At 34.5% G+C, this 14,314-nt stretch overlaps 1 protein-coding gene across 3 annotated transcripts in view; it reads right to left on the reverse strand.

Annotated features, from left to right (window-relative positions):
- Positions 1-5,875: 5,875 nt before the first annotated feature.
- LOC132699218 (4-galactosyl-N-acetylglucosaminide 3-alpha-L-fucosyltransferase FUT6-like) overlaps positions 5,876-14,314 on the reverse strand; it is a 60,956-nt gene continuing 52,517 nt past the window's right edge. For 2 of the 3 annotated variants that reach the window (XM_060665815.1, XM_060665817.1), the window contains exons 7-9: positions 11,609-11,821; positions 11,231-11,512; positions 5,876-7,916 (exon numbers count right to left, since the gene is read on the reverse strand). In XM_060665815.1, the coding sequence (XP_060521798.1) occupies positions 7,733-7,916; positions 11,231-11,512; positions 11,609-11,821 (679 nt within the window). In that variant the 3' untranslated portion in view covers positions 5,876-7,732. The remainder of the gene's footprint in view (positions 7,917-11,230; positions 11,513-11,608; positions 11,822-14,314) is intronic. The other variant, XR_009618483.1, reaches the window with a different exon arrangement.

Raw genomic sequence — 14,314 nt, forward strand, 5'->3', positions numbered from 1 at the left:
TTTGGTCGATCTTTTTTCTTCAACACTTAATTTTTCAAAATTGAAAGAAGACTTGTATGATAGTGTTTTGATTTTTTTGTTGAGAATAACGTTTTGTCTCCTCAGCGAATTTTCTTTAGGATTTAACTATCGAAAAATCGAAAGAACAGTGAGCTAGCAGAAATGTCTTCCGACGAGTTTATAGGATCCTCATCGGCGGAGTTTGGAAACACATTCACCTGCTGGAAAATCCTCATTGATAATTCAAAAAAAGGCATATCATCTTTAGAGCTTCACCGGTGAGCCTGGATGTAGCAATATTCACTTCACCTTGCATTTGACGTGGGGGTAAATTGTTTGTCTCGTGGTGTTCAAAATTTTCGCTACTCGCCACAGCTATAGGATTATCGATTCCGCTTCTATTTCCTCATCTTCAAGCATAGTCAAGGCTTCATGAAGGGAAAAAATTGTAGTTGGAAGAAAAAATTATTCAACGAGATAAAGGGGAGACCGGGGATTGATTGTTAGAAAATATTATTTTGATTTTTTCGTACAAGAAAACAAAAAGTTTTTACTCCACTGAAAACGGTAATACAAGGGTAGATTGTTACTTTGCTGGGGCATGTTGGTACAAATTTGTTTTTCAATAACTTGCTACAACTTTCGGAAATAACTTCCAAAGTTTGAGGGGTTAGAAAGAACGTAATTTTCCAAAAATAAATGAAACTAATCCGTCACAGAGGATGCACGTAAAAAGGGGGATCCGCCGTCCCATAGCTCTTGACACTGAATACATTGTATCTATCGTTTTTTGGATTTTCAATTACTGAAGGGCTCATAACAAAGGAGATAAAAACAATTTTCATCTTTATCTTCACTTTCTTCGCACCCTTTCATTTTTACTTTCTGTTTTCCTTGTTAATTTTATTCCTTAGTTCCTCTTGCTATAGCAATGCGTTCTTTTCGGGTGTATCCATCAAGGATTGCACTCTTTCTTTTTCTTCTATTTTGCCTTGTTCTTCTTCTAGCCTTTGGTTAGTTTACACTGAATGCATTGTATCCATTGTTTTATGGGTTTTGAATTACTGAAGAGCTCTTAACTAAAGAGATGAAAACAATTCTCATTCTGCTTTTTACAAAACTTCTGGATTTCTCCTGCGTCGGTTTTTGCTTAGTTGAAATTGCTGACGTTTCGCCAATCATCCCGTTGGCTTCTTCAGAGCTTGTCCGAGACTGAACTGAAGGGCTGAAGAAGCCAACAGGATGATTGGCGAAACATCAGCAATTTCGACTAAGCAAAAACCGACGCAGGAGGAATCCAGAAGTTTTGTAAAAAGCATTACAGTAGCCCGTGGAAGTTTCTTTGAAAAAAAAATTCTCATTCTCATTTTCACTTGCTTTGCACTCTTTCCTTTATACTTTTTGTTCTCCTTGTCGCATTTATTCTTTAGTTCCTCCTGCTGTAGCAATACATTCTTTATGGGTTTGTCCATTAAGGATTGCACCCTTTCTTTTTCTATTTTGCCTTGTACTTCTCGGATTTCCCTTGGATTGACAAAAACTTGCGTTGTAGTTAGTAGGTTTTGGCTGCACTATGCCGATATATGGCCAGAAGCGAATTTGGCGATTATTCGATCAGTCCCAGTACCACTCGAGAGCTTTAAGGACAGCCTTATCCATCGGCGGCAATTCATGCGATGCATTCGCTATCCCTGCATCCAAGTGGGACGAAACCCCATAAAAAATGAGTACTTTATCTGGCAGCTTATACTTGGGGAAATGGTGAATCCAGAACTTGAAAAGACATGCTTCCATTGCCAATTTATCAAGCCATTCTTCCGTGTATATTTTTCGTCATTTGCATTTCGGTTCATAAACCTCTCCTCTTAGTCATTTTCAGTTCCGATTTATCGACCTGAAGAAAAATTTCCTATTTAAAAATCGTTCAAATGACAGCAGAGATAACCTATTTATGCGTATATAATATTGCACACGCACAAGTTTATTTCGACATCACCAAATTTTTGTAAGAAATTACCTAATTTATAATAAAAAAAATATATATTTTCCATAGCCTACTCATTATAAACAAAAAACAAAAAATGTATTTGAAATAACTCTTATGTGCAATTTTTTTGAAAAGTTAGTAACAATATAATAATAAAATAATTTAAATACATACGTATATTATTTTTAAAATCACTCTGTATCTAAAAATCCAAGATAGCTCTGACATTTCTATTTGTGCCACCTTTCATTTCATAAAAAAGCAAAGTAAACCGCAACCCACTAGCTTTCATAAGGGAGGTACGCCCTAAAACCATCGAAAATAGGATACACTGTACAATTTTATAAGAGCATAGATTGATTAATGTTGTGCGTCCAGGTGCTCCGATGGGATTTTTCTATTGCATACGATTAAGCCATGCCAATTAAAGAAACTCTACATTATAGTGGTTGTGCGATTCAGTGTCTGAAAAGCTGCCTTTTTGCCGTAGTGACTGGAATACTTGTCCGGGAAAATAAATAACAATTATTAAATAAACTGATGACAAATATTTTTGCAGTGTCATGGTGAATTTTGAATTACGACTGTCTGGCTGTTCGACTTGTATATTTCCGTTAGTTAAGCCGTTCCGTGTGATATATATAAGATTATTTATATATTTAAACAAATGAATGAATTTAATCTCGAGTTGCATTTTTATTTCCTGTATTCCTTTTATAGAGTCTTTCTCTGATGAAATGTTTTGTCGCAAACAAAAATGTGAAATGTCAAAAGTTGATTTAAATCGGTTAAGAAAATTTTCTAAATGGATGATATATAAAAAATAATTATTGAAACATTTTTTTTGTTTCATATAAAGAGGTAAAACATATCAAAATTATTCTTTTTGCAGAAGTTGCACCAAATTGCAAATCTGGCCTTAAGAAAAATTCGGACACTGTAAGTTGAAAACCTATAAAATTGTTTAGTAGGCACGTAACAATAGTATGATGCTAAATATAATTAAAATGATTCAATCAACTGTGATAAGCTTACAGGGAACTGCTGTTGGTTTATCGCTTTTCCTTTCATGCAATACGTTATCACCCGCAATGATATGTATTTTCTGTAAGATTCATTCACTGTCAAGACTTGGCAATACTCAGGTTTACTCTTTCCGCCCATAACTTGAATAAGTTTAACTTAGTTTTCACCACCATATCACTATCAAGCCAAACTCGTCGGACTTCACTTGACCGGGCCCGAGCCAAAAGCGAGAAAGACGTCCGCCCTTCATTTTTTTTCATTGTCAACCAACATAAATTGTCAAACATACAACAGATTGCTTACGAATAATTTTATTTATTATTCCAATGTTATCATGGAGTTTTTTGTTTAAAGTACGTGCTGAACGTGACGCAAACTTTTATTCTATTCCTTCTTAATTTTGTTTTAATTATTTTCCTTCAACGTTCATTTTTGGTTTCTTTAAAATAAATAAAAAAATAGTAAAGTGTTAAAAGTATCGATATGAGTAAGTATGGATACTTTAGGACTATTTATTTGGGTAGTATCGAAAAAAGATTTGAGTACTATCGAAATGAGTAGGTATCGATACTTTAACGGCATCGGAACATCCCTACCGTCGCCACTCTCTGCGGCGTTTCGGCTCACGCGCGCGAATAGACCGGAAGATTTCCCGACGCATCCGAAATCGATAGATCGCGCCAATATTTAAATATTCGAACGTAATCTAACACCTAAGAAAACACTTGCTTTGAAATCCGAAAAATGCGGTGATGGAACGCTTTCCAAGGAGAGGCTTACAATTTTAGTTTGTGCTAAGATGGGAGGACATAAAGATTTGCTCGTGATTGGAAAGGCTGCCCGCCGTAGGGCATTTAAAAATATGGCAATTAAAAATTTACCGACAATATGGAAATTTAACAAAAAAGCATGGATGACACGAGGCATTATGACTGAATGGTTGTTGCAATTTGATATGAAAATGGCCCTACACAAGAGAAAAATTTTATTATTCTTGGATAACGCAACATCGCACCTCATGTCTTTACATGGGGTGCGATGTTGCGATTTCCAATGCCTTTGCCAATGCTCAAAAAATAGCCGAAAAACTTAATGTTCGAAATTTGAAAGCTTCCTTCCAATCGATTGAAAAAAGTGGCGCAAGAGACATGCGATAAGTTCTAATTGTATCTCCGGAGAATCAGCGGATGTGACTCAAGAAGACGTAAACCAGTTTAAGGGTAAGTTGCCCACACTACTCCTCGGATATCAGCCTCACGATGTTTACAGTCCCGATGAGGGTGGCCTTTTCTTTCGAGTCTTACCTAAGAAAACACTTGCTTTGAAATCTGAAAAATGCGGTGGTGGAAAGCTTTCCAAGGAGAGGATTATAATTTTAGTTTGTGCTAAGATGGGAGGACATAATGGGAATATGGAAATTTGACAAAAAACCATGGATAACACTAAACAATATGAATGAATGGTTGTTACAATTTGATAGAAAATGGTCCTACATAAGGGAAAAATTTTATTATTCTTGGATAACGCAGCATCGCACACCATGAGACAAAATTACAAAACATAAAAATTATCTTCTTGCCTCCAAATACGTCAATCTCTAGATAAGGGTATCATACAGAACGTTAAATTCTATTATCATGAACTATACTGAAGCACATTTTATCAAAGATGGATCAAGTAATGTCCGCATCAGATTTAGCAAAGTCTGTAAATATTTTAGAAGCACTTTATTATACAGAAACAAAATTGTTTCAAAAAAGCTGGTTTTGAGAAAAATAATGATTTTTCTACACCAATCGAATGGAATCCAGAAGATAATATCACTGTCTACGATACTTGAAATGGAACGATGTGTTAGAGAAATGAACATAAGAAGAAACTCTTGGAAACTATGCTATATTCAACAATGTTACAGTGACTGAGGAGACTAGTTTTAACATTGAATATGCAAATGAAAACAAGAAAGAACCTGAATCTGAAGAAGACAGTGATCAGAATATGACAGTGGGGAACCTAGCACAATTAAACGCTATAATGAAGCCTTAAAAATAATTAGCGATCTAAAAGTTTTGGCTAAAGAGAACTACATTGCATTTCAACGCCTTAAAAATTTAGATCATATTCAGTCAAGTTTGTAAAGGGAAAAAAAGTTTGTAAAAGCAAAAACAATAAATACGCGTCAGGCTAGTATCTTAGAGTTTGTGAATAAATAATTAAAGTTCATTCACCTACATTTTTTTCTATAGCTTTTGTATGTTTTTAAGGAAACAAACATAATACATATTTACGATTTATGTTGTTTTTTTTTTCATTCACCTCTAATGAGCGGACAAAATTAGAGGAACCGTGACAGTGTTATGGGAGTTTTCACTGTATTTGGTTTCTACAAATATAATAGGAAGTTGATTTTTACTATTATAACTAACAGACTTATGCAATTGCACTGTAAACAAGTATCAATGTCCCACAAGTACGTCAAATTCAAATTTGACGCGTGACGTCATGCGCTCGCTAGATCTGTCATATCTTTGTTGTATCATGAGCCCATACGATGAACATATATGTTTGTATAATTTAATCAAACAGTGCTGTCATCTCTCGATGAGTGGTGAAACTAAAGCTTAGTTCTTTGGTTACCGAGTTAGAAATCCGTACTAATTTCTGGAGATAGAATGCAGAACTGATTCTTTGCTTCTACTAAATAAGTATCTTTCATGAATATCATAACCTAAGTAAATATGGAATCCAAGGTCGTTTTCTTGATGTTTTTGTTGTGGGGTATTACTGTCATTGCCGTTTGCTTGAGTGAATTTCAAATCATAAAAAAACAAAAACAATTCATAACTTTATTAAATATGGTAAAATTCTGTTGTGATTTACAATAAATGAATAGGTACATTCAGGCAAATTCGGACTAGAAAGTACACTTTTTTAATTTTATCTTTATAGAAACTTGAAAAGTTATATATACAGTAATAGCAACGAGGTACGGGGTTAGGAAAATGGTCTTAAAAATTTCAAGATAAAATTTATTACGTAAATCTGCCAACGGTCATGAGAATTATTCTCGAGTTTCCGAAATGGCCGCTAGCGGTTGTATTTGCTAAGTTGATTTTTAAAATCCGGTTTTTATAAAATTTTCCAATATTAACCATAAGTGACAAAGTTAAATGTTTTTGTTTAATTTGCCTTACAAGGACAGTTATCGAGGATGTTCGAATATATCCGGAAATAAATGTCTTACCAAAAAGGCTTAGCAAATTTGATTAAAATTTGAGTGGTTTGAGGTTTTTTCCGAAGCTATCAATTGTGCTATGAGCGAGGCCAATCCAATTGCTTACAAGATGGCGTTTTCTTTTTATAAGAAATAATTCTTAAACTTTATTCCACATTAGGTAGTTAAAATAAGGGACCTACAACCAAGTGAACACCATTAATCACCGCAATCTAAAAAAATATGTGAAAAATTATTAATAAATTAATAATAAATAAATAATAAAATAAAACGCTAATATATTATTCAGGATGAAAAATAATATCTAAAATCGAAATAAAACTTTGTAATTTACCTTTAGTACTTTTTTTACAGCACTTCGAATCTACCAAAAGTAAATTTAATATTTTAATATTTCTAAAAAAATACTAGTTTTCACACTTGCAAAAAACTCCAATATCACCCTTATTTCTAAAGGTAGCCCACTCATATTTGATATTAGCGTTATTCGACGGAATTTCAATTACATGCTGGTGCTCAAAATAAACGAATAATTTTGGATCATTTTAAATTAAAAAATCTCGATTTTCTTAAATTTTACACCATATATTATTATTTTTTCTGAAAGTTCTTACAAAAACCTTCAACTCTTATCAAGCTTGCCATATACCTTTCAATACTTTGCGATTTATTTTAACTTTTACAATATTTACCCTTCTTTCTCTCTAAGACTGTTGCTATATTTGCTATTAGCTAACAGGTTAATATACATAATTATATTATATTATAAATTTAAAAATAGGGGGTTTTATTCGTAAGTCTTTTTTGGGCCCCTTTGTATACTTTACAATCTTTAAACTTTTGTATTCACCAACTTTTGAAGCCATTGTGATAAGGAACTTTACTCTTTCATGACTCGCCCTTAGATTTCGTATAAGTATCCCTTCGTATAGATTCATTACAAGAAGTTGACTGATGACTTTAACCTTATTTTGACATCATAGAGCCGGCAGAGTTTAATACTAAACATTTGACAACGGGCAATTTGTTATCCTTTGGAGGAATTGAAAACAAAGTAATATAATTAAATAATAACATTTTATTTCTATTTTAAATTTTTTGTATTATAGATTAGGAAAAAGATATTGACATGCGGTACCAAGGAGGATTGTTGGGCGTTTATTTGACTATCTAATTATGAGAAAAAGTCATAGTTATTGCGATTTTTAGAAAACGCCATCTGGTGGCACTCATAGAAAGATTGATATTCTAGGAGAGGCCTCTTTAAAGTGATAGAAATAGAGCAGTGTCAGTTTCAAAACAGCACACGCTCAATTTTGTAGAAACCGGGTTTTAAAAGTCGAGAAAGCAATGACGTCCGCTGGAAGCTGAAAAATAATTTTCGGCATTTACTTTATCAAATTTATAGGACCTGCTGATTTCCTATTAGCGTACCTTATTATTGGAACACACGGTATACTGAGCAATTATTTGTAGTGACTCGGTTAATCCGTCCAAGTATCCCACGCTGGGTGACAATTTTCCTGAATACTCCAGAAATCCGTTAGATGATCGTACACTTTCGTCGTTTTGTTGTTGTAGTTCAACGCCTGACATATTCTACAGTAATGATACGATTTACTTTTGAAGTAGCCGTGTTCATTTAGAACTTGAAAATTTGCTTTCCACCTGTAAATACAAATGGTTGGTAACTGTCAACGTTTGCGATACTAAAACAAAACCGTTTGCCTTATAAGTTTTCAGTGGTGTTTCAGTTTTTGTACTTTTTATAATTTTTAGAGACAATTTAATTGGACTTGCTGGTTATTTATTAACTATTACTTAAGTTTTGCATGTCCTTCGAGTATGGTATCATTTAAGACCAATCTTGATATGTATGATACTAATATATAGGTACTCTTACCATGGCAACATCAAATAAATAAATTTTAATTTATTAAATAACCTGATACCAACTTTCTTTTGTTTATATCTCCAATCCAGTCAGCATCCACATAACATACAAATGGGTCCGTTTAATATCCTTTACATTTTACATTAGTTCCTAGCGTCCCTTTGAAATATCGCAACCGTCTTTTAACTGATGGCCAAACTACTGTTTTATCTTGAAATCGGCTTAAATAATTTATGAAAAAATTAATATTTGGTCTAAATATAAAAAATACGGCACATCCAATTAATTGTTCGCCACTATTTTTATGTTCATTTGTAGAAATAAACTTTTGGTGTATCTTGGTGAGTAACAGAGATAATAAAAACAAAAAAAGAAAATGTTTGGAGTCTTCTAATGTCAACTGCTATATGCTTCGGTTGCTTGTATTCACCACAGGGTGATAAGAATTTTCAGAAAAAGACAACATTTTTATTACAGCCCGGTATAATTTTTTTTTATTATTATCAGCGAAAACTATGACACTGTCAACCTAAATGTAATAAAAAAAAAATTCAAATCGTATCATAAATTCAGAAAAAAAATAGCATCAAAAATGTGGCAAATTTATGATGTTACGTTACGTCCAGGAGTTTATTTACTTCTGCGTCAATTGATGTTAATGAGGAATTACAATTTTTAAAATTGAATCTTTTTAAATATATGATCGGACTTATTGTTAAAATGCCCTCATTTCTGTTATATTCAATTTCTAGTTCTAAGAAATGTTTTAATTTACCTTGGTAATTGGTTCTCTATATTTTGAGAATTCTTATATACAAACGAAAGTGTTGTTGTTGATCGATAAATCTATATATTCTCATTTAATTCCCCCATTTAAAGGTACCGTTCTTATATCTAATTGATGAGCAGTCTAATGGTTGACATTTTGGCTACTGCTGAGTATAGTTCATACTAATAACATCTTTGCTGATTCTGGGTTCTTTATTTCAGTCCACGTTTTGATTTTTTCACTTTACTATATTTGCTTTTATGTGGTACAAATACCAAATGGATATTATATGGTTTGATTCTTTCATTTGAAACTGAAAACGGTTGAAAAATTTGATTCTTAGTATCTTACCTTGACTCTGTCTCTATATCAACTTTTCTTGTAGCAATTCATTTTCATTCAATATAACACCTCTAGTTATACTTGTGATGAGGTGTATCCTGCCTTTGAATCAAATTTATCTTTAAAATTTTTGGGTAAGTGTAAGTAGGCAATACATCCAAATATTTTCATATTGTTTATGCCAGGTTTGGTTCCTTGCGGTTCTGCTGGTGTTGTATTTACTAAATTATTACTTGGGCTGTCACTCTAAGCTAAGAGCTTGGTTCTAAAAGATTTTAGCCTGATTGACCAAACTTCTGTTAAATCTTTACATTTTGTTCAGGCCCATACGGCGTTGTTCCCTTCTTTTCTTCGCACCATGCTTATGTGTTCTTTGAAATAGTAAACCACTTTTATCTTTTAAAATATAAACAACAACAACATTTGTTATGTCATCAATAAAAGTTAAGAATTTCTAGTTTCTATATTTAAATACTCCTTCGTGTTTTGAACTTACTATACTATAACTGATTTTTAAATTTCTTCTTAAATTTGACGTATAAAATACATTTTTAATTGTACAACTCTCAGAGAATTGATTTTACGTACAACTTTTATGTTTATGATTGATAATTGATGTAATCTGAAAAATATTCTTTATTATTAATTACATTCTGAACTTATATTAAATGAAATTATATTTCTACTTACAATTTTTTTTCACTTAGTAAAGTTTGTCATAAAACACACTTGACCTTTTGCTTCCGTGCAATAATTCTCCCTTGGATCATTACTTCCACTGCTGTAGCCTATGGTTTTATAATTGTCTCGACCTCTACTCTAACTTGCCTCTACTCGATTGTTGCTTTGAACAATTGCTTCATCAAAGAAAATTATCCACTTTTTGCATTCTAAATTTGCAGGCATTGTAGCTGTGCTTCATTATTATTGTTATCTAAGATCCAGTTTTAGTTTCAAAAATTGACAATAATTCTCTCTGGTAATTGATGTATCTTGAATTTATGTATCACAGAAACTGTTCTTGATCACTTACAACTTTCACACTTGTCAAGCTCTTTCTGGTTTAGTTTCATTATAGTTTTTCGTCTTTTCTCTCTGCTTTTCTTCTAATATCTAAACACTTGACCCTTCTTTTTGTTATCTTTTTTTTTATAATAAGGTTGTTTCTTCAGACTCTGTGCCAAATCTGTCGTCTTGAGCAAGTTTCGTCTTGACAGTCACTAGTAATTATCGTTATCGAATTTTCTATTCTGATGACCATAGATCCTCCTACGAAGACCCGAAGCCTTTTGGTTTCATCTCTCTTTTTCTGCAGTCGTGGATGTATCTTCTGTAGCAAACCTTAGATTTTCATGGATAAGCGCCATTTTAATTCCAAATTTCCAATTATTGGAATTTTTTCTGCAAACCGACTTCTCAAAACACAACACGCTGGTGACGATGAAGAATCGACCATATTTGGCGAGAGTAGAAAATGTCCATGATCCTTTTGCACACACAACTTTTATTTACACAAACTTAACGCGGTTTGGCCAAGTGCCCACGCACCAACCATACTGGGCTCAAATCTCTATCCGGTACTCGGCCATCATAAAAGAAGGAGTAGTACAACCGTAGAAACTACAGAATACAAAAAAAAATTGCTTAGCTTGCTTAGTTCCTCAAAAAAAAAATCAGACACACCAACCATTTTAAAGAACCAACTTGGCTAACAACTGCCATACTAATTTAATACACTAATATACAGGTCTGTCCGCCACTGGCGAGACCTTTGACAATCACGAGTTATATCAACAGTACGAATTTTGAACTCTGCTTTGGAGTTGGATATTTGCTGTCACAATAGCGTTTTAACATTTATACTGACCAAGAACTCAGTTAAATAGTCTTCAATAAATAAAAATCACACAAAAACTGAAACAACCATGTTAAATTTGCATGTCAAATCGGTTTGCTTCGATTCTAACTGTTGGTCACCTGTAGAAGCTTTTGAAGTCTCCGGTTTTGTTCAGTCTCAGTAAGTTCTGCGCCAAAGCTGAAGGGCTGGCAAAGTCGTCAACGTTAATGTACGACTGCGGCGGTAAAATCTTGCGATAGTTTTTTTTATCCGAACCCATGACGATCGGTATGGAATTCTTGTGGAAAGCGTTCCACCATAATTTCTCCGTAATGTATTCGTCGCAGTTGGAATTTTCGAATGATAGGTAGAACAGGTAGTCGTCGATCGCCTGGCAATCGGACTGGAAATGACCCGGACATCTAAAATGAGCAGTTTTCTAAGTAAGTGGTTGTTTTTTTAATGTAATCCTAAGTGAAAGATAAGTGTGATTGTCCACTTACCCACTACCCACTTACTCTTTTTTTCTGCCACAACCCCCATATACGTCTACTTGTATGTGTTTTTGCAATTCTGCAACGTATTTCCAACGGTGGTTGGTACCCTGACAGTTGGAACCTAATATAGCCACTAACACATCGCGCCTTTTGTCCAGCCTTACTTCTACTTGCGAATCGAACGGTTCTTTTAATGCTGTCCTGCCGTACGGTACCGGAATGTCAGAATCCATTCTGAAATAAATAAATAATGAGTTCATTTTAATAAGTTACAACAATTTAAGTTACGGAGTATTTCGAGGTGGCGATAACAGTGACGTAGATTAGGTATTGTACGAGATATAGCTTAGTGGCATATATTCAAACGGAGGAACTAAATCATCAATCCCGAAACAGAGCCACGGGATCCGGTTCTAGGGTAAAATAAAACTTTAAAGACAACCATAAATATAGATAAAAATTGTTATTATATATCGAAAAAGAGCATTAAGAAACTCATCAGCCGTTGCCCAATACAATCACGAAAGCGGGCATCAAATTTTATTCCAGAAAACTAAAATCTATAAGGAACGAAACAATGTTAACCGCGACTCAGGCCTTTGCCTTTGTCCAATATGGGAATCAATCATCATTCATGTCCCTGCGTTAACTTCGTCCCTCTTAAACAATATATAAGCATATAAGCAGGTACAATTAAGGGGAGTGCTTTCTTGGCAACTCTACTGTGCATGTCGTGTTTCTATCGTTGTGATTTTGAATAATTTCATGTGTATTTCAAGTCGGAAACTTGGAATAGATCTTCATGTGAGTCTGTTGGAGGTTTTTTTCCGATAAACATTAAAGTTTAGTTCCAGAAAATCTAAATACAACAACTTTCAGCACATGTACCACAAGCCAGGACCGCATTTAAGATGTCCGCTGACAGGAACTGTGCCGTGTGGAATGTTGAATTTTAAGAGTGGAATTTAAAAGCAAGAATGGATTTTTCACTGCATTCACTAATAATAATTGAGGAATCTTAACGTTGAAACTTTACACAAATCCGTTTTCAGCATTTGTATGCATAACGTATCGAAATACTGTTTCGGAACGTCATTGTGAATTGCGAATTTATTTATTAAGGGTTACAAAGAGAAACCCAAGCGAGGTAGGCCTGCGGTTTGACCTTCATAAAAATTTACCATAGTTAAATGCCGAATTGTCGTAAAAGCAGTATATAGTTTGAAGAACTCTATCGCCGTTTATCTCCATTTCGGACGGAAAAGAAAGTTTTAATTTTTGGCTTTCCTGAATCTGCCAACGACAATAATAATGTGAATAATCTCACGAACAACAGACCTCTCAAACCACAATCTGTACTGCTTATTGGAAAAATCCTCGAGCGACCACGTCCTCTCAAACTTACTTTTTCATCCTCAAGCGAGGCCATTAACATTTTAAAAGCCAAAAAAGCCCGTTCTGCTCAATTCCATCGAGTCTCAATTCAGTTGGATCAAACCAAAAAGCAAAGACTAACTAATCTTAGTGATGAGCCTCGACCACGGATCGTGAGTGTTCCTTCTAACGAGACACAATAAGGAAAACGATCTCGAGATATAAATAGTCCTTTTGATAGGCATTTAAATCTACAAAAACAATCCTGCTCCTTCTTGAAGGTCTAACCAAACGAAATTTGACATATGTTTTTGGAGCGTTGAAGGAATCGGAAACTTACGACTGTTGCGGTCTTCACACACTGTTCTGCGGTTACGTGAAAACACATAATAAAATCTCGTGGAATTCTGGAGTAAAATAAACAACGTATATTCGCGAAAACCAAGGATATACTTGAGAGGAGCAGTATTGGGAACCCAATATTGTCCCATGACAAACAATGAAAACAAAATAACACTCTTTGAGGCGGCCTGCCGGGTCCGCATTCAAAAACGATGAACCGGCCCCCTCGCCTCGTAACCCCATACTACCCGTCCGTTTCAGCGCTACCGTTTTACCCCCCACTCGCACAGTTCCAGGAACTTCCATCGATTACCGCGGGCGCACTACAAGTCTTATTGACACCTTTAGGACCGACATTGCTTTTCTTACAAGATGGAAAATATCTGGGCTCTAATTGGATTCGCCGTCATCGCTAACGGGTAGGATATTAGAGGAGGGGGATTGATTAAACCCCCGTTGGTGCTTGTTTATCCAATGGGGCGAGTTTCAAGGGATTATGGGTAAAGTGGGCCGGGTCTACAGCCATTGCGGGAGGAGCTAGGGGGTCGTGGGGAAGGAGGACACGCCCACAAAAAAGGTAGAGGAGTGAGGTGATCCCAGAGCATACACATCTCTACTCCCAATTTGTGTAGAAATTAGAAATATCCTATTTTCTTAGGCCATATATAAAGCGCACACAGTGGTTTTGATTTTTTTGAATTCTAGACTCACGTTCACTATCTAAACAGAAACCAAAGACAAAATTACATAATTAAAATTTGATAAGACAAGGGACTCGCACAACCAAAAACTAATAACGAATATTTTGTAGGGTTTAACTTAAGGAGAGTTTTCTCAAAGTTCGTAAATAGTGATTAATGTTTTGTTCTAATTCCAAAAGAGCATTACCAAAACTATAATAAATTTGTGCAAACGCTCCAATTTTTCATGAAGTTTAATAAAATAAATAACAGAGGACCTAAAATGGACTCCTGCGGTACCACCGAGGGTATTTGCACCTAATCCGAAAAT

Source organism: Cylas formicarius, unplaced genomic scaffold (assembly GCF_029955315.1).
Source record: "Cylas formicarius isolate icCylForm1 unplaced genomic scaffold, icCylForm1.1 PGA_scaffold_3__17_contigs__length_32017465, whole genome shotgun sequence".
Taxonomy (NCBI): domain Eukaryota; kingdom Metazoa; phylum Arthropoda; class Insecta; order Coleoptera; family Brentidae; genus Cylas; species Cylas formicarius.